Source organism: Conger conger, chromosome 4 (genome assembly GCF_963514075.1).
Source record: "Conger conger chromosome 4, fConCon1.1, whole genome shotgun sequence".
NCBI classification, from domain to species: Eukaryota; Metazoa; Chordata; class Actinopteri; order Anguilliformes; family Congridae; genus Conger; species Conger conger.
The window spans coordinates 42,306,687-42,327,698 of NC_083763.1; the positions used below are offsets into that span (position 1 = coordinate 42,306,687).

General features: G+C 43.2%; 1 protein-coding gene across 1 annotated transcript in view; it reads right to left on the reverse strand.

The window, feature by feature from the left end:
- The window catches only part of tgfbr3 (transforming growth factor, beta receptor III), a 100,658-nt gene that overhangs the window by 64,780 nt on the left and 14,866 nt on the right, over nucleotides 1–21,012 (reverse strand). Inside the window, exon 3 of the mRNA XM_061239107.1 lies at nucleotides 691–878. Within this exon, the coding sequence (XP_061095091.1) occupies nucleotides 691–878 (188 nt within the window). The remainder of the gene's footprint in view (nucleotides 1–690; nucleotides 879–21,012) is intronic.

Consider the following 21,012-nt stretch of genomic DNA (forward strand, 5'->3'; position numbering starts at 1 on the left):
AACGCCAATACAAAACACATTTTATGGCTACATGACAGCATTGTTCAAAGCTTCCAACACAATAAATAGAGGTTTGAACAGCCTTTAACAACTCTGGACGCACCCTTTATAATTGGATACACAGTTGCTTCTGACCATCTGCACCCACCAGGTGCTATTTAAGTCATTAAAGTGCAAATAGCTCCAATCTAAAAGCACTAATTTCTGAAGTCATTTACCTTGGACTTATGTAAATGTTTCTGAATGCCGACTTCAGCGGGAATGAGCTTCACAGGTCTGAACATCTTAGCTATGCTGTAAGCCACTTGTGTGCTGTACGCCACAAGTCTGGGTTGTATGTCACAGGTCTGGATTGCATGTCACAAGTTTGGATTGTACATCACATGTGCACAGCACCAAGTCTGGGTTGTATGTCACAAGTCTGGGTTGTATATCAGAAGTCTGGGTTGTATGTCACTAGTCTGTGTTTATATCACAAGTCTGGATTGTATATCACAAGTCTGGATTGTATATCACAAGTCTGTGTTGTATGTCACAAGTCTGGATTGTACATCACAAGTCTGGATTGTCCATCACATGTGCACTGCACGTCACAAGTCTGGGTTGTATGCCACAAAATGTGCTGTATGTCAGAAGCGTTGATCAGGTCATGTGTGGCCTGATGTAGGCCATTTGGTTCAGGTAACGTACCTCATTGGGCTTGTCTCCAGGCCCCTCAGGACTCCTGCTCCTCAGGTTGATGATGTGCACCTCCTGAGGGAGGCTTGTGGTGCCCCTGCTGGCACAGCCAGACAATGCAGTGAAGCTCTTTAGCATGGCCTGTACCGGGTGACCCTCTCCCACTGGCAGCAGCTCACACGGACTTCGTGATAAAGGACCTGAGAACACAATGAAGGACACCCAATATAGTATCAATATACATTCTGGACACAGAACGGCACTCACTTCACACACCTAAAAAAACAAGGCATTGACTATAACATCACTAACAGTACAGGGCATTCTCAATAAAAACACAGTCCACACACTAAAAAAAGAACAATAATATCACTATAACACTACAGCTCTCACTACAAGAGCTCACTACAGCTGTGACATTGCAACATAGATACAAGGAGTTGAATAGGGCCAGAACAACATGGAACACTGTTCCAGCGCTTATGGTTGGTTGAGTAATTAAGCTATGAATATAACTGGCACTGGCCAACATTTAGTCTTGCCAGTTATACTTTGAAACTCCCATTTGCGCTGTCCTCCTGCAGCACAACAACATGTGTTTCTCTGAATGGGCGCTGAATCGGACTGGAGTACCAGGGTATACTGTCTACTTTTAATAAACTGACAAGCCACTGTTGTGACTGCTAGCTAGACTCACATTATGTGTGTAAACTATTTTAAATATTAATATTTTAAATTTAAATATTAAAATATTAATATTTTCCTTTGTTAAGAAGCAACTTTGAATGTGAACTTATTTTAGGAACCGTTTCTTCTTTACAATGCCTTTGTTTTATCAACCTATATATTTTTTTATTTAGAAACTGTATAAACTGTTATTTACATTGCAAGCTAATGTTAGCTACTGTATCTAGCTACAGCTGTGAGTATTGTCAATGTTAGGCTAATTAAAAACATTTACATCAATGAAGTTTTTCAGTCTAAAATATGGATGGAGGAAAAAATACAAATCCAAATCTATTTTTAGGACAGGAAACAACACATAGGCCCAATATAAGCTCATATCACTTATTTAAAATAGTAATGCATGCTAATATTTGCAAATACTGAATTAAAGATTCTACATATTTTAAATACATCAAGATGTACACACTACAACACCATAACAGTCCGTATCAACACAGGGCACAAGAGCCCCTCAGTTCATTAAGTGTATGGCATCAAAACAATAACACAGGCCTGGGCACAACCCTTGAAAACATTTCTGTTACACAGCAACCAAAGTCTACGATAGTTTTTCTCACATCGGTTCACACACAATAAAAAAAAACATAGTCAATAGTCTCTGTAAACTGACAGCTTGGGAAACAGATGGTAAACACAAAATACACAAATACTGAGATCAGCATGGTTCTCACACTGCAGCTCAAAGCTACAGAAAGCATTACACAAAATTCCTCTTTAGGAAATTATTCACGGGGTCTTATATAATGTCACCAGGGACAGGATGGCAAGCAGGGCACTACAATGCTGGCAAAAACAGTGCCATTACCAGGATCCAGTGTCGACTCCCCTGAGACTGTATTGTCCGCCCGAGTTGGCCAGACAGCAGCTCCTGTGCATTCCTGATGCGTAGGGCCGTTGTCATTGACGCCACATTGTGTCACTGACAGAGGAAAAAGAGGCAGGTCTGAACAGGACCGCACAATACGCTTCTGCCACAGGGGCTTCACTGTCAGCCAGGCCTCTGTGTACCTCAGCGGGAAGCCCCCCTCCCTGGTCTCTCCCAAAACAGAAGCCAAATTTACCAGGGTTGGCTGGACACTGTCTTGCACTGTCTTGTCTTGTACACGACTGGGACCGGGAGGGTTGTTGGTTCAAGCCCCGGTGCAGTCACGATAAGATCTGCACAGCTGTTGGGCCCTTGGGCAAGGCCCTTAACCCTGCATTGCTCCAGGGGAGGATTGTCCCCTGCTTAGTCTAATCAACTGTAAGTCGCTCTGGATAAGAGCGTCTGCCAAATGCCATTAATCTAATGTAATGTAATGAGCAAGGCCCTTAACCCCACATTGCTCCAGAGGGGTCGTCCCCTGTTTAGTCTAATGAACTGTAAGCGTTGGATAAAAGTGTCAGCTAAATAACAAATTATTGATATTTTATTTGAGTGGGCTAGCATGGTGGGGGAGAGGTCACAGACAAGGAAAATATGGTCATGGCGGTACCTGAAAGGCATGGAGGGTGAAGCATGAAAACTGGCTGTGTGCTCAGGAACTCGCACACGGTTCAGTTTTACCGTTCGTTTCAGAAGCACTCAGCCACTACGACGTTGACTCTTTCAATTCACTCTGACGGGAGCGAATCCGTTCGACCATCACAGAGACAACCCGGAGAGTCAGATATCTGACCCCACGTGGCCTCCGCCGCAGCCTACCACTTTTTGCTTCCTTAAATGGCCTCATTAGACCCCGTCTAATAACCTAAGGAAGACGGATGAGATTTCACAGGTTAGTGAACCCTGCTTTGGAAATCCCGCAATTAGCGGCTAACCGCGGTCATCAAAGGGCCTGTAGAGGAGAGGCGGTAAGGCCCGTGAAGATCTAACGCTGGGGCCTGTCAAGGCGCCTAGCTTCTGCTCTCAGATCGCCTTTGAATGGGGGCAGGGATCTGAGCTGCACGGCCCTGGAGGAAAACGTGAGTGGTTAAAATAACAAGAGTTCAGGAACAAAGCACCTCCATTAGTCTACAATTACACAATAAAAATCTGAGCACTTTCTCTAGTCTACTCCTAAGCCTCATATGCAAAGATCATTCTCAAGCTGAGCAGTGTCGTACTTTTTTCCTTTCAATTTTTCAGCATAAATATACTCAGCAACCACTTTATTAGACCTGTCCACCAGCTCGTCAAAGCAAATATCTAATCAGCCAATCTTGAAGCGGCCACTCCATGCATAAAAGCATGCAGACATGGTGAAGAATGGGGAAGAAATGTGATCTAAGTGACTGACTGTGTAATAACTGTTGGTGCCAGACAGGGTGGTTTGAGTATCTCAGGAACTGCTGACTTCCTGGGAGTTTCATGCACAACAGTCACTGGAGTTTACAGAGAATGGTGCGAAAAACAAAAAACATCCAGTTTGCAGCAGTTCTAAGGGCAGAAACGCATTGTTAATGAGAGAGGTCAGACGAGCAGGGCCAGACTGGTCAGAGCTGACAGGAAGGTGACAGCAACTCAATCATGTGTTGCAACAGTGGTATGCAGAAGAGGAGACCAAAAATTAAAATAAAAAAATAAAAAAGTCTAATAAATACCTAATAAAACTGAGTGTTTTTTGCTTACGGCTGTGGTTAAAAGTGTTGCACCATTCATTCTGCATTTGATACAATTAATTGTGCTTCAGTGAAACTATGATCTTTTGCATTTTAAACATACTTAACTACAGATGCCATGAAAGAGCACTTCGTGTCCAGACAAGAGGCAGTCCAGTCTAAAAGCTGGCTGGATAGTTGTTCGACAAGTGAAGAATTCAGTCAGCCAGCCAGCTTTGCATGTTGAGTGGCCTTCATAAGCAAGTCTACCCCCAATTTGAACTGACCAAGAAGACACTGTCAACATGCACATAGAAACAGAACACATACCTTTAAAACTACCTTTAAAACTTGAACTTTAGAACTACACCACCATTTTATGCAGAAGGCATTCTCTGAGACCAAAATGACTCAAACTGGCCCAAAGTTTTTCACTCAGCTTCTTTAGAACAAAAAGGACACACAGAAGGTCACCTCTCACAGATAGAGGGGAGTGCACACAGAAGGACAACTCTCACAGATAGAGAGGAGTGCACACAGAAGGACAACTCTCACAGATAGAGAGGAGTGCTCACAGAAGGACAACTCTCACAGACATAGAAAAGTGCACACAGAAGGTCACCTCTCACAGACATAGAAAAGTGCACACAGATGGTCACCTCTCACAGATAGAGAGGAGTGCACACAGAAGGACAACTCTCACAGATAGAGAGGAGTGCACACAGAAGGACAACTCTCACAGACATAGAAAAGTGCACACAGAAGGTCACCTCTCACAGACATAGAAAAGTGCACACAGAAGGTCACCTCTCACAGATTGAGAGGAGTGCACACAGAAGGTCACCTCTCACAGAGTTCTACGAAACAAGTCCCACCACTGCCAGGACCCGCTGCTCTCTCCACAGCCGATTCCCACGAGCACGCCTCTCCCAGGAGGGAACGAGGGCGACCAGGCACATAACTTTGCCTTTCAGTTCTTCAGGCTCATCAGTGGTTTGCATCTTATAGTGTTCCCTTTGTCGTCCTGCTGGTGTAGTCTTCTACGTATGGTCGACTTTGACACATTTACACCTGCATCCAGGAGAGTGTTTTCATCCAATTCAGAGCCAAAGCCCCTCCACTGCCGGGATCCGCTGCTCTCTCCGCTGCCGATTCCCACGAGCACGCCTCTCCCAGGAGGGGGTGAGGGCCACCAGGCATTCCTAAGGGTCAGTCTGAACATACGCTCTTGAGAGCCAGGCCAGTGGAAGCCCTCTCAAATTACAAAACATTTCATTTTAATCTCTAAAGGCAAATGATAGCGATCAGGGGACTGTTTGGAAGTCATTTAAGTGTAACCAAAATGCTGGAAAAATTTAACATCACTTTCCCAGACCTTGCAGAAAGCCAGAAAGCAGTAGCTGGGAATGACTTTTTAGTAAAAACTATTTCCACGTGAATGAAGAGTGTGCCGCCTCACTTTTCTGTTGACCCACAATGCACGGCGTCTGATCTAACAATCTGCATAACTGTTATGTCACGGGGTAAGCTGTGCCATGAAAAACTTTCCGGACTGCACTCATTGAGTTCTAAATGCGGGCAACAAAAACGTCAATGAGTGAACACTTGGATGCAGTTATTTCACTCGCTGTTTGCGAGTTTAGTTTAGTTCATTCAGTTAATTTAATTCAGAATCCAATCTACCTTTATATGGATCGTTCTTAATGCACGTCACAAACCAGGTGGCCTTGACTCATCTTCCATGTTGGAGGACAAGCTGCCCATAAAACTCAATGTCTCTCCTCAAAAAATACGTTTTTTTAAATCTCAGGTCAATGAAATCTAGCTGATCAAGAGAGAGAGACAAGTCGTTGTTTGCAAAAGATTATTACCCACCAGGGATAAGAAAATTGAAGGTTGTCAACAGAAAGAAGAGCAATGTGCATTTGCAATATGTAAGTGACCGCAGGCGATGTTTTACCCATGGGTGCTTTGGTTTGATAGCGGGACTTTTATTTTGAAAGCGTTTTCTTTGCCGACTATCTAGCGGAAGTCAAATGCACGTTAGTTCAACAAGGCATGTGGAATGTGACTGTCATTGATGGAATGTGTGAAAAGTTTGTTAAGTAAGTCGCCAGCTGTCCCAAGATGTCGGTCGTTCTACATTACATTTCCTTGCACCCTCGATAAGCGGAGCGAGGTATGTTGGCATTTGTATTGTTTGCAGTGTTGCAGTGACATATGTTTGGTGTTGTAGGTAATGTTTTGTGTTGATTTCCTACTGATGTGCATCTATGTATATTTGTGAAGCTATGAAGTAGCCAGGCGCCTATTGTAGGCTAATTGTATGTCATTTTGCTTTATAGTTTTCATGGTGTTCACGGAGTTTGACGTCAATGATGCTCAACAAAAGAATAAAAGGCACCCGTCAGAAAACACTCCAGTTTGCTTATTGAAAAGATGTTGAGGGCTGCTACACAATATAAGTAGGCAAGATCTAAAAAATAAAATAAAATTGAGAAAAAAATGAATATATAGAATTTGTTCAGATCACTTTTTCACTGGTAAGCTTACTTTCAATGCATTCTATCATATAACTAACTCCTCACAATCAAGCTAAAAAGTGAACTGATGGTGATGCAGCACATACCTACAGACACTGCGGCCCGCAGGATGAGGAGTTGAGTAGCGCCGACTTAAATGCTTAATTTTACCACCATCCACCGCTCGCTGACCGGCTGCAAATTTGACCAGCAGACTAAAGGGAGCATGCCTTTGATCTGAGAGGCGGACGGGGCAGCTGTTTAAGAAGCACCACGATGGCACCGGCATACGAAACGCGAAGCTGAGTAACGGACAGGGCGGGGCAGGCTTTCATCGCAAAACCTTTCCAGAGAGTTCCCTCTGTCTCCCTCGGGAAAGCAGCTCACGCCTTTTCTCTGGCTGTAGTCTTCACAGCCCCTGCTGTAAGATCCAGCTATGCCAGCTTGACCAGCTTGAAAATAGAGCTGGTCATAAGCTGGTCTAGCTGGGTATGAGTTGGTCAACCAGCATGGCCAAGCTGGTCATAAAGCTGGTTTAGCTGGATATTAGCTGGTCAACCAGCTAGTGCTGGTTGCTTGCCTGAGCTGGTAACTAATCAACCAGCTACCAGCTGTTTCAAAACATACAGTAGCTTGAGCTGGTCAAACCATGACAAGCTGGGAGCTTGTCTGAACTGGTTAACCAGCTAAACCATGTCAACCAGCTACCAGCTGTTTCAAAACCTAGCATGAGATGTTTTTTTTCATTAGGGGCTTCACCTCCTTCACCCAGGGCTGGGATTTCTCAAACTCAGTTTTTCCCCCACTGAATAAATTGTGCAAAAACCACCATAGCCAGACAGCAAAAAAATCGACCTTTCTGGTAGACAGCCAAAGGATTACCGCGCTTATTGGGCAGCAATGTTGTTTCTTTATTTAACCACTGGAGTAAAAAGCTGTGGACAAAAAAGTCCACTGCAAAAGGAGTACACAAGATTTGGAAAATAATGGTAGGAAACCCCACATTTGTTTTATAGGCCTCAAACAAAAGTGGAATCAAAGTTGTGAGCAATAAACAAGAGTCTTTTCCCATGTAGCTTGGGATTGTTGTTTCTGAAAGAGATTCAAATCCACAAGATAAACCAAACAGCTGAGCTCTTATTTTCATCACCAACGATCACACATTCAATTTCATAGCCAAGATTTATCATTATAGTTTATCATTATAGATATCTCTATGAAGGCTTATCAGCCATATCAAGAAAAGATTTAGATTTACTGTAAAAGTCAACTTTTTTGCGACAAAACGGAAATAATATTACTCATTAGAAACAATAGGATATTCATCACTATCATTATCATACTGTATGTAGTAGTAATAAGTATACAGTGGAGGTAGTAATACTCCCACTAAAAATATGATTGTTATTCTTATTATTATTACTACTACTACATTTTCTCCATATTCTGGAGTGGAAAAACAAATGTAATACAGATTGGCAAGCATCTGGAGTTTCCATTAAAGCGTAGTTGAAGCTCCCAAAAGGGAAGGGGAAAAAAAGTGGAAAAAAATGTTTTATGTGTCCAGTCAGTGTCCCTTGCCATCACTTAATCTCCCTGCTCACCTTCCCTCTCTTTCTTCTGCCCTCCCTCTCTGCCTCCCCTCGTCCACAGGCCTAGCACAGAGACGCTCTGTCCTCCAGCCGAGCTGCTCTGGGCTCACACCGGCTAGGCAGGACGCCCACTGAAGAGGAATGAGAGAGCCTGTTGTTCACCGAGGCAGAAAAACAACCCCAGCGCGGGCCCTTCGGACAGCCCACGGGCTCCGCTGCAGACACCTTGAAACGTCTCAAAAATGCCGGACCTTCGCGGTTCCAAGCCCCGCTTCATACCACACCGCGAAAAAGCAAGCCCGTTTCATCTTCGAAAAGAATGACTTGCTGTACTTGAAAGCCCACTGAACTTCCTCGCTTTGCTAGCCGTCTATTCTTTGCGGATTTGGTAGGCTAGGAAACCTGGACGTGAAAACCTATAATCGGACAATGCGAATGCTCAGATGCAGAAAGGGAACAATGCAGGTTTTGAGATTTCCGCAACGGGGTCCAGGAAATCTCCCTCCGTCCACCGGTCCGGTACCTCCGGGATACGCGGACCACAGGAAATGACAAAAAGGAAAGCGCGTAAGCTGCATGTCGGTCAGACTCTGACATCACTGGGGGCCGAGAGCTTCAGACTCTTCAGATGTGACGAATCCTTCAGGACAAGTGCTCCCCTCCCGTCCCCGCGGGACTTCCATTTTCTGTCTGGAACCCGGTCGAAAGGAGTCAGAGACAGGCCAGGGGGAGCGGAGAGAGAGGCCCTCCTGCCAGCGGAGAGCGCACCTGCCTCGGCACGACGAGCCTGGCAGTGGGGTAGAGCAGACTCAACATCAACACTCCCCAATGCTCCATCCCCACCGCTGCCAATCCCCCTGCCTGTCCGTGTAAAAAAGACAAAAAAATCAAAAGGAGAAACACCAGGAGTCCCAGTGGGACATTCTTTCATGAGCTTTGTATAGCTGTGTAACTTCTAAAGCATTACAAAACACAAGGCAGCCTCACTTTTGTTACATTCAGGCAGTCGATGTGGCACGTAGTCCCGGTCACTCGACTAGAGTACTGGAGGCAGGCTATGCCAAGAGAAATGAGCTCACCAACTGTTGGATAAGGCTGGAACTGCACAGCGGGTATCACCTTTCACCTCTCGAACATTAAAAAAGCAGGGTTTGTTACTCTAAGGCCAAGCTCTCACCGGGCAGGAAATTTAGTTTGCTTGCACTGCAATGCTAATTTGGGTTTTGATTACATAATTGCATTAACAGCCTGGAGTCATAGAGTGAATTGTTGATGAAGGCGATCGGTGAAAAGTGTGCTGCAGTAGTTATGACTCTGAACTCTGTGACAGGAGAGTCAAAAGACCAAATCTCAGGGGAGGTAGGTTTGAACTCAGTAGGCCTACTTCTTGACTAGCTACTACACTTGCACTGGATAAGAGCATCTGTTAAATGAATGTAATGTCATGTAAATGTACATAATGTAAGCCTCTGGTATATGGCCAGCTGTGCATTGAATAACAGCACTAATGAGCATCTAGGAAAACCTAGAATGGAACACATTGCTTCATGTTGTGACTTGTAAATGTCCCTGATAAGTGAATGGATCATTTCAATCCACTTACGCAACAGAAGTTTTCATCATCCTTCGTCATTTAGGTTTATTTTCAAACCCTATTTTTTTAAGCAGAGTCCGTTAGGCGGCCAACTTTCAACCGATATTTTAATCCCCTTGAAGCCAGGGGTTCCAAACTCTGCCATTGCACTTTCTGTACAGTGATCCCATCTCTATCTCTGCTGTCCTACACAAGAATAAAGGAATGACTAAAAGTTTTGAATTCTTTTTCTATCTCTATAGATACAGCGTTTATAATGTTTTGGTGAAACCAAAATGTATTAAAATGTCCTTTATATCAAATCTGCCAAAGTGCACTTTAACCACATGATAATTTTTTTGTACTACAAGTCCCAAATTGTGGAGTACAGAGGCAAATAAATAAATTATGGATCTTTAATTAGCCTATACCGTTTTCAACGAAACAGCGCAAGTCTTTATTAAATGAGCCGTCACAAGCATAAGGTAGGCTGTTCAGAACATGAGGAGTTAAAACAGAAAGCAGCTGTCTTTTCAACAGCCGTGACATGAATGAAAACTCTCTAAAACCCAAAGGGATGACTAAAGAAGGCACAGCCATGACTTAACTTAAATTAACGCATACATCTCAACTAAGGTATACATGATTATCAAATGTCTCGCAGAAGTCAGCAAGCCTTTTCGTACACACTTTGTAATTGATAGCCAGAACTGACAAACTCATTCTCTAAATAAACAGAATTTGCCACTTAAATGGAACAGCCACGACTAAAGACAAAGCACGTAACTGTTTGAAATTTTAAACTGAGCGATACACTGAGAGAGGTTTTGAGGCAGTCGATGTGGCTTCATCAATCATGGGTGTATGAAAACAGGTGTGTAACAGTATACCCATTTATACAGAAATGCCATACAGAGAGGCACCTGTTTCAAATAATTCCCCTTCTTTAAAGGAAGGTGGGAGAGAGAACCACCTACCCAGCCATAGTGACATCTAATTAAAAAGTGCCTCAGAAGAGTAAACAGTGTAGAACTAAACTATGTCCCCCTATGCTGAGCAGAGTAGTGATTCAATTAAATTTAATTTCAATTTAGGAAATTCATTGTGAAAAAGGTTATTTTATCATTTGAAAAAAATCCTCACTTTCAGTGCATTTGAATTGAACTGAACTGAAATGGAATTGGCGGCTACCTTGAAGCCAGGGTAGGGTGTTTTGTGTGACAGGTCACATGACAGGAACTACAGCATGAGAAAATGACATCTATTTCCAAAGTGACACTCTCACGATGCGAGAGAAAGTGAGAAATGAAACACTTTCTGGGCATAATGTGTTGTACTCGAGTACAGACGATGCGAGATCTCTGTATGACTCCGTAAACTGCACCTGCCTGGGGATTTATGCCTTTCTGGTCCACCAATTCAGTGTTTTCCCTGATTCTGTTTCCAAGCCATTTGATATTTGCACATGCCTGTAATTGTATTATATACTTACCTGTAACATTCAACAATTTCATGACGGGTGACAGAACTGAGCTCTTCTCTTGAATATTTATACAATGAAGATCATTCCCAGGAGCTGATAAACACCTTGAAAGGTGATGAAAATACAGAATGAAACTAAAGCCACTGAGAAGATAAAGAGGCATGGGTGGCATAATACAGGAAATGTTTGCACAGTGATTCAAAACAATTCCACTTAAAAAGACCCCAAAGCTATGAACATACTTTCTCAGCAACCCTCTTTATCGAGCCTTGAATTACATTCACACTACTAAGCAAGAGGCCTTCCACTAGGGATGGAGGTTTGTGTCATTTGACAGTTCTGAATAAAGCTAGCTAATTTTCCCGCCAACAAGCCTCCCTGATGTAAAAAAAAGACTCCCAGCCTCTTGCATGTCTTGTTCCCCGTGGTTCTACACATACAGGTTTCCAATTGATGATGTAATGAAAACCATAATCAAAAACATCCTGTGCTCAGTAGATAGAACAGCATGAACTTCAACCCAAACACACAGCAGTCATATTCAAGTATCTCTCTAAAAAGAATCCTTCATGTGTGCTTCTGATTAAACTACACCGTTCCTATTGTAAGGCAGTATTGGAGTCAGTAAGTCAAAGGGGGAGTATGCTTCACAGAACCACAACTATAGGCCTCTCTGTTTTATCCACTTAAACCAAAGGAAACATTTTTTTTTTGTTCCCATGTGAAGCCAGGCATTGAATCCTTATATCTTTTCTTCTATGCATTGAAATTCCCATGGTCCAGGGGTTGCATGAAAAGTCTTTAATGAATATGATATCCCACTTTGTTGTTCTCTCCTTGTGCCAAATGCATACAGCCATTTCAGCTGTAATGCTTACGCTACGCTGACTTGCTCACAACTAAACCAGGGCTACAAACACAGGAAATTAATGACCTATTTCACAAGGACAGTCTGAGTTCAACTCATTTGCTTACGCTGGAAATATGTTTTCGTTATTCAGCAGTCTATTTGACTATTGATGCGGAGTCCCTAGGGGAGAGCACTGGATAAATCGAGAGGGGGGGGCTGACCCGGCAGACTAGACAAAGAAGTAAACTTTCCCATCAAAGTATGAATACCAACTCAAAAGCAATCCCTTCGCCCACCATACCTGCCCACCAGCAGAACTCATTTGAACACGTACGGCTATTTGATATTTACCTTGTAAACGTTCAGCAAGGATCCCAGGATTTCGCTGGACCCCTTTTGGGTCCTTCATATGTTTTGCTTGATCAGATGAAAAAGAGACTAGACCACATACGAGACGTGCCGAAAATACACGAGCCGGCTCCCGTTTCATCTCCGGGCTAGTTCCCAGGTGGGCGGACGTCGCTGGGACGTCGCCTGTGCGGAAGGTATGGACAGTCGCTGAACTGGGATGAAAACCGACATTGTGCTTACGGAGACGCGTCTTTAAGCGTAATAAAGGCACCTCAGGAGAAGGTCAGGACAAAGCCCTGTCAGAATTCTCACTGGAGATGTAAGCTCAGAAGAACAATGGAGCGACGGAAGAAAAAAGGGAGCCTCAGAAGAGTGAAAACGCATTTGTCTGGCTTTACGCAGGCCGTCGGTGCCTTTGAAGCCGAATTGGTGGACAGATTCTCCAGGAAACAAAACCTGAGGAAGAAACTGAAGTGACTGCTTCTGGCTAAAGAGCACTGGGGTCGCGGTGAGAGGATGGGGCTTGAATAGACCTGGGACAATTATGTAACGGTTTTGGATTCAAATAATTTTCTGTGATCAATTGACCTTGCCTGGTGTAATCGAGCCAAACAAGAGGACAAAAGGCAGAATTTACACTTTGGTTCCAACACACCAGGCAAGCTCAGTAAAACGTAGAAAAGTTTTTGAATCCAAAACAGTTACATAATTGACCAAGGTATGGGCTTGGGGGCCATGTTTACCACTTTAGTCTAATATCTGGGAGCCTTCACTGAGACTGAAGCAGGAGGTGGCAATGCTGAAACATGTAGACCTCCTTCTAAAACAGCTATTTACAGTAGCCAGCTGTCTTTTCCCTCTGCAGTCCACCAGCTGAGCTGCTCAGGCACTGGACCGGAGGGCAGTGTACGTTGCAGCCAGGACAGGTAGGAAACATGACCGACCAGAGGAGACATTCTTTTGCAATGAGGTGGGCAATACTCTTCCAGCAGAAGCTCAGGTGTAATGCTGCCACATTTGTCACTCTCATGGGCAGAATTTGGTTCTGGGTTGCACTCAGACCTGGATCAACTATATAAATCCAAAACAATGATGTATTTCACCCAGGTCTACATATCCTTTTTGAAAAATCAATAAAAGTGCAATAAATCACTGCATTTGCATTTATTGCATGCTTGCCTGAATTACTACTGACTGCTAGATAACCAGCCTGAGGTCATTAAGTAACTTCTGCTTTCCCATCTTCGCTATAATAAATGTATTCCGCTCAGAATGCAGTGGTGCATATGCAATATGAGGCTTTCTTCCCCTTTACCAAACTATACTCTGTTCCATCTACAAAGATTTCATTGTATAAAAAGACAGTAGACAGAGACACACAACTCCGAGCCAAGTTTGCCATTTGCATTAAGACCATGAAAATGACTTCAGTCTGCCTCAGTAGCCGAACGTCTTTTTCAAGCCTTGAATACAGATTGTAAATCACGGCCCTTTGATGTGATGGATGACATCGGCTGTTCCCCCAGGAGTGCAAGAACCTCTAAATAACAGATGTCTCAGTCAAGCAGCTGCCACTCCCTCAGTGAGTTGTATGTGTTGGGCAAGCAAGGCAATGGGTAAACACACACCCAGCTTTACTCCTTACTGCCATAGGACCGCTTGTTCCTGCGGGATACAAGGGTGATGGGCGGCTTCTTGTGACGGGGTCATAGCATAGAGTTGTCATCAGAAATAGCACACGTATAGGGACAAAAGGAAAACCACAAGGAGTTTTAGTTTGCTCAGCTTAACTTTCTTGCAAATACCATCGGGTTAAAAAATGGTTTGTAAAAGCAATAATAATAGTTGACTTAGCAGTTGAAAGCTACGTCATTTAGTGTGCCTAAAGTAAACAGCCTACACTGACACACCGTGTCTTGAAAAGCCGAAACATCCACTGGTGAAAATGCAAGGCACGGTAAATGGTAAATAGACTGCTTCTACCCAAGCGCTTTACAATTAATGCATCTCATTCACCCCATTCACACACAAACTCACACTCATACATCAAACGTGACAGGCTACAATGCAAGGCACCAGCCAGCTTGTCTGGAGAAATTGGGGTCTTGCTCAGGAACACACATAGGGTGGGGGATCGAAACTTCCGACCGCTCCTACCTCCTGAGCTAATGACACTCTGGAAGGCCTTTCCTCAAACCATCCCATGTCTAGCTATAATGCCCCACCCCACACCCGCATGTTTGTTTGTCATGCCCAGTGGGCACTGTGCCACCTGTCACAGTCATGTTTAACATGCTATGGAAATACTATCTAACAGACTCAGGTCAAATACCTAATTGTTTTGGATTCAAAAACTTTTCTGTGAACGATTGATCTTGCCTGGTGGTTCCACTATAGCAGATAAGCTCAGGAAAGCCAGGTATGCTACGTATATGCTATGTATGTCTTCTGGCAAGCCGTTCTTGCAAACAGCTTTAGGTATGGTTTTTGAAGAGCCACATTGATAATTGTTTAAGACAGACTGTCACGTACTTAGCTAACAGTTCTTCCCAAAGAATACTGTACATGAACAAAGAACACAATGACGGGATGTCTTTCTTGATGGCAAGTTAAAGCCCATGATGGTTTAGACCCACCCACCTTTTCTGTTTCACAATGTAGCCCCTTCAAGCTAATAGAAAGAGCCTCAGGTATGCTGAGGCGTTTTGTACCCTAAATCCTGCAAAATAGATTTTGGAAACAAAAGTAACAGGTATGTTCAGGCTCTAAACATAGTGCCCTGGAATGTGGCTTAGTGACACAATGATAGCAGTTGTTCTTGCCTTTTTACCGATGTATCATGACAGCACATTGGAGCACAGTTCTCTCTGCAGTTCTGTACAGATACTGCGATAATGTCTGCATACACTAAATTTCATTCTGCATGTGTGTGTGCATGTGTGAGTAGTAGCAGTAGTCCAAAAATAAATATAATACATTCAATGAATAAATAAATAACTGTTTGAACTATGGATGCATGGCAAATTTCCCTGTATACCCCTCACAGTGAGAACCAAAATGGAAATAAGCTTCAAGCGTAACACAATCGATTCATAGATGGCAAATGTACCCTCTTTTTCAAAATGCCTCACATCATAAATATTCTCTTCATATTTGTGCAACAATCTGCCTGTATTAAAATGCCATTTGTTTCCCAGCAAAAGAAAGGGAAAAGGTTGTGTTGTGCATTTGCACATTGCCAATGAGGCCATTTCATTGGAAAACAACTAACAGCAGACCCTTTGAGCCAAGACAGGCAGACAAAAAAACACACAATGCATCAATCGCTCCCTAAGAGTACCTGACATTTTAATTGATAACACTGGAGGTTGCCTGCCAGCTCAGTGAAACAAGCAACAGTAGGGCATCTCTGCGTGAGGGGGCATTAAAAAAACGAGAAAGGGCAATGCAGACGCGGCACTTCTGCAAAATGAGGGTCAGGAGGCGTCCCATCAGCCCCGTGGAGAAACGAGGAGGGTGGGACGACAAGAATGCCATGTCAAATGTCAAACCGGCCACACACAATAGTGCTCACAAAGGACCCTGGGAAGGCCAAGACTCCTACAAGACAAGAATCACATAGCAAAGAGATGATGCAGAGGAAAAGCAAATACATCCGACTGTTTTACTATGGTCTGAAATCCACCACGACACTCGGATATGGGAACAAAGTCTCAGCATTGTAGGGTACGTATGGCAGCCTGTAGTCTAGTGGCTAAGGTACATGCCTGGGACCCAGAAGGTTGGTGGTTCAAGCCCCAGTGTAGCCAAGATAAGATCTGCACAGCTGTTGGGCCCTTGAGCCAGGGGGAATTGTCCCTTGCTTAGACAAATCAACTGTAAGTCGCTTTGCATAAAAATGTCAGCTAAATAACAAATTACACTTACTGTGCATTATACCATGGCATGGCCAACTAGAGCAAATACATTTTCCTCAAAACCGTTCTTAGGATATCACCCCTTACAGGTTGAATGTGACGTTGCTCAGAAGTGCTGCAAAACAACAGCATTTACTGCGGCTACATCAATCGCCACTGATCTCATTGCCCAAGCATGAGAGTGCAAAGGAATAGGCTACATCCAGCAAGTGTAGTAAAAACATTTCTGTATGACTCACTGAACCCAGAAGACCGCTGTCTGTGCCAGCTGTCGGGCCGCCAGCGATTCGCAAATCTTCACCACAGCGCTGAGCTACAAGCAGGGCAAGTCATAGGCTATGACGCATTCTTCAAACAGCTGATTTTCACTTCTGTTGCTTCACCTCTGTAGGCCTACACTCTGAGAAATAAGGTATAGTGGAGGTACATTTTTGTTCTTTTAAGATTAAATGTCCAAAAATGTGGTATTTGTGTACTAACACAGTTTCATTCTGTATTTGGACAATGAGACTCAGTACTTTTCTGGCACATCGAATTTGAAATAAATGAGTATGAAGTTAAAGTGCAGACTTTTAGCTTTAATGTAAGGGTTTTTACATCCATATTGGGTGAACAGTGTAGAAAATGCATTTTTCTACATAAACCCAGGAATCTTAGGGGACCAAAAGTAATTGGACAATTGTCTGCTCGAATGTTTCTTGGACAGGTGTGTTACATTTCATTGTTAGTTCATGCATAAAAGAGCTAGCAGAAGGTCTAGAGTTGAATCTAGGAGTGCCATCTGCATTTGGAGTCTGTTGTGTTGTTTCTCAACATGAGGACCAAATAAGTGTCAAAGCCAGTAAAGCAGGCCATCATTAGGCTGTAATACCAGAATAAATCAATCAGAGACAAAAAATGGTGTGCCAAAATCAACTGTTTAGTACATTGCTAAGAATCAAGAACCCACTGGTGAATGAGTGAATGGCAAATGACCTGGTGGATCATGGAATACCAGTGTTGTGGATAACAGAAGAATACATTTAATGGTGAAGAAAAATCCTTTTGTAACTGTTCAATAGATCAAGGACAATCTCCAGGATGTAGGTGTCGAGATGACCATCAAGAGAAGACTACACCAGCATAACCTCACCTCAAGATGCAAACCCCCACCAAGCTTCAAGAATAGAATAGCCAGGTTACAGTTCACAAATACGTACATAAAAAAACTTGTAGAGTTCTGGAAAAGAGTGTTATGGACAGATGAGACGAAGATCAACTTGTACCAAAGTGACGGAAAGAGGAAAGTGTGGAGAAAAAAAGGAACAGCTCATGATCCAAGGCTTGAGACTTGTGTGCACTGATGTCACTGCTGACAACAGCAGCAGAATGTATACAGAAACATCTGTATCAGCTCAGATCCAAGCAAATGCATCAAAACTGTTTGGATGAAACTTCATCATGCAGCAGGACAATGATCCAAAACATATAGCCAAAGCAATCAAGGAGTTTTTTTGGGGCCAGAAAGTGGAATGTTCTTGACTGGCCAAATCACATGCCCGCAATTCAATTGAGCACTTCTTCACTTCCTGAAGACCAGACTGAAGGCAAATAGCCTCCGGAACAAGCAGGAACTGAAGATGGCTGCCGTACAGGCCTGGCAGAGCATCACCAGGGATGATACCCAACATCTGTCGATGTCTATGGGTCATAGACTTCAGGCAGATTGCAAAGGATTTGCATATGAATATGATTACTTTATTTCAGTTTGTGTTAATTTGTCCAATTACTTTCGGTCCCCTAAAACTTTTGGGGGCTGTGTTTAAAAAAGGCTGTGATTCCTATATGGTTAACCCAATATGGATGTAAAAACCTTCAAAGTAAACCTGAAACAACATCTTGATTGTTTTATTTCAACTGTTTGTTCGCTGAAGAAAGAGCAAAAACAACAAAAAATGTGTCACTATCGAAATACTTATGAACTGCACTGAAAGTACCTTTTATGAGCAAAAAACATACAAATGGATAATGTATTGCTGCCTATGGTTACAATGTAATGCACCTATAAGGTACTACTCCAATGACAAGTGTTTGCACCTTTTAGGCATTGTTTGTACCTTTTTTTCTGAAAGTGTAGTGCCGATTCCCAAAATGCTGGTGGAACGTACAGCTGTGCCGATGGCAGGCTGTGAGAAGGCAGGCTACACACACAACCTCACTCAGCACTTTGCACTCTAAGAGGGATGACCAGAGCTAATGTGCTTGCCTCAACAGCCACGGGTAATATTGAATAAACAAGAGCATGCAATGACTGTTGATTGACTGACCGCAGAACCAACTGCTGTGGTAACTGTCAGAAATCACCTCTGCAGAATGAGTTGAGCCTTAGGAACTAGGTCCACAGTCAAATGAATATTTCCATGTCTGATCAGATGAAAAGTATATCTGTTAAAGCTCATGGCCATTCTCTGGGTGCACAGTGGTGAAAACCACTGCCTGGAGGCTGCTAGCTCATTTCCTGGCTGTGTCCTGGGGGAGGGGGGGGGGGGGGGGGGTGTTTGGATTCAAATACTTTTCTGTGCAGCCTGGAGCCTAGTGGCTAAGGTGCATGGTTTGTGGTTCAAACCCTGGTGTAGCCACACAGCTGTTGGGCCCTTGAGCAAGGCCCTTAACCCAGCATTGCTCCTGCTTAGTCTTATCAACTGTAAGTTGCTTTGGCTAAATAACAAATTATTATTATTTTATTTTATTCTGTGCTCAATTAATTGCCTGGTTTGCACTTTTTGGGAGTATTTAATTGGTTTACAACAGACAAGCTCAGTACTTGAATCCAAAAAGATAATGTATTTGACCTAGGTCTGTTTGATTCATCCTTCCAATGCCTACCCAACCAGTGTGAAATCTTGAGACAAGCAAGCAGTCTTAAGGCAAGAAATAATAAATTGTCCATTTGTCCATCTCTGACAAATCTCTGAGTAAAGTTCTAAAATGTGCAGTTTCTGGCATGATCAACTTAACCAACAGAGGTGGCATACTGGAAAAATTACAAGGCCGTAAATTCTTGATGAAAAAAAGTGTACAGGCATGTTTTCATAGAATTAGCCCATTAGTCAGAATGGGGAGAGCTGCAGACAGTTCCTGTTTATTTCAATTGAGGAATGCTTGAGAGCTGGATTTCTGAACTCCACAGAACACAATGGAAAATGCACGTTCATCCCAGATGTCTCACATTAGTGTTGACTGGAAAATGATTTACACGTCTGCTTACTAGCAATGTGCAGAAGCCAAAAAGACAAAGATATTAATTAACACACACATACACACACGCACACATGCACCATAGCTGCTGAAGAGTTGCAGAGCAGTGGGGCTTGTTTATCTGTTGAGAATGGAACCTGTGTGTTATCACTGAATAACAGTCAGAAGGAAACAATTCTACTTGAGTGCTGGCCATGTATTCTCCTGTAATGTGTGTGAGTGTGTGTGCACATTTGTGTGCATGTGTATGTTTGTGTGTGCGTGCGTGTATTTGCCTGTTTGTGTGTTTGTGTATATGTGCCAAATCCCTTCATATAATTTCACTGAACTGCAGAGGGAGTTCTGTATGTACACATGTGTTCAACACAAACTTTTATTCGAAAGCCAAGGATAAAGGTAATGAAAAGCTTTCATATAAAACTGCTGCACTCAGAAACCACACTATGGTTCACTTATGAAAATAAGCGAAATGCCTGTTAAAGGCTTTTCGGCTCTGTAATTATTATAATAGGTTGCTCTGCAAATGCTCCTCAGAAGTTATTTTCCAAGAAAAAGTAAACTACAAATCCATTGAAGAACTAGCCCAACTGAAAAAAGGAACTTCAGACTGAGGATAAGTAGGCTAACGAATGTGTAACCAGTGCCTGCTTGTATCAACAGAATACTATCATGCTCCTAGCATTACAAAAACTGGTGTCACTGTAAAAGGTTTTTATTCAAATAAAGCTTGAAGTGAAAATGGAATTGAATAGATGTAATAATAATAATCTTTATTCATATATCACTGTTCAAAACAAAGTTGCAAATTGCTTAACTCAATAATAAAAAAATGGGGGTGTCTCGGTGGCGTACCCTGTAGAGCACTATCCGCATGCTCATTGCGAGCCGCAAGGTCAGGGGACATTTGTTGCATGTCTTTCTCTCTCACACTCCCATTCTTCCCGTCTCTCTATACTGTACTGTCCAATAAAGCTGAAAAAAAAACCAAAAATATGTTTAATAAAAGAAAAAATAAGAAAATTAATAAAAACCGGTTGATTTTTTAAAAAAAGCGTTCATCTGTCTTATTTCAAATGACAGATATTAAAACATTAAAGTAAAACATTAAGCTCCACTCTGATAGTCAGTAAAAGCAAGCGTAAATAATGTGTTTTTAAATGTGTAGTTTGTAGCTAGAGGGGGCCCTGTGTTCCCACAGCATGCCAAATGAAACGCCTCTGCGGCAAGTGGCACGAGAGCTGGATCCGGAACCGACGGGGCCGTTAGCCCGTTTCCCTGGAGAGCCTGCCAGCTGAGCGTGACCCGAGTCCCCTCACAGCTCCCGAATGGCTGCGGGTCAAAACCTGCGGGTCGTCTTTTCCATTGGTGCCCAGCCTAGCGGGAGGAAACAGGAGAGGACGCGTGCCTGGGCCCGCCTTGCGGATAGGGACACGCGGCAGGAGGAGGGGGCAGAGGGGCCGTCGTTAAAGGCCCTTGCGGACGGTGCGGGCTTCGGGTTGCTAG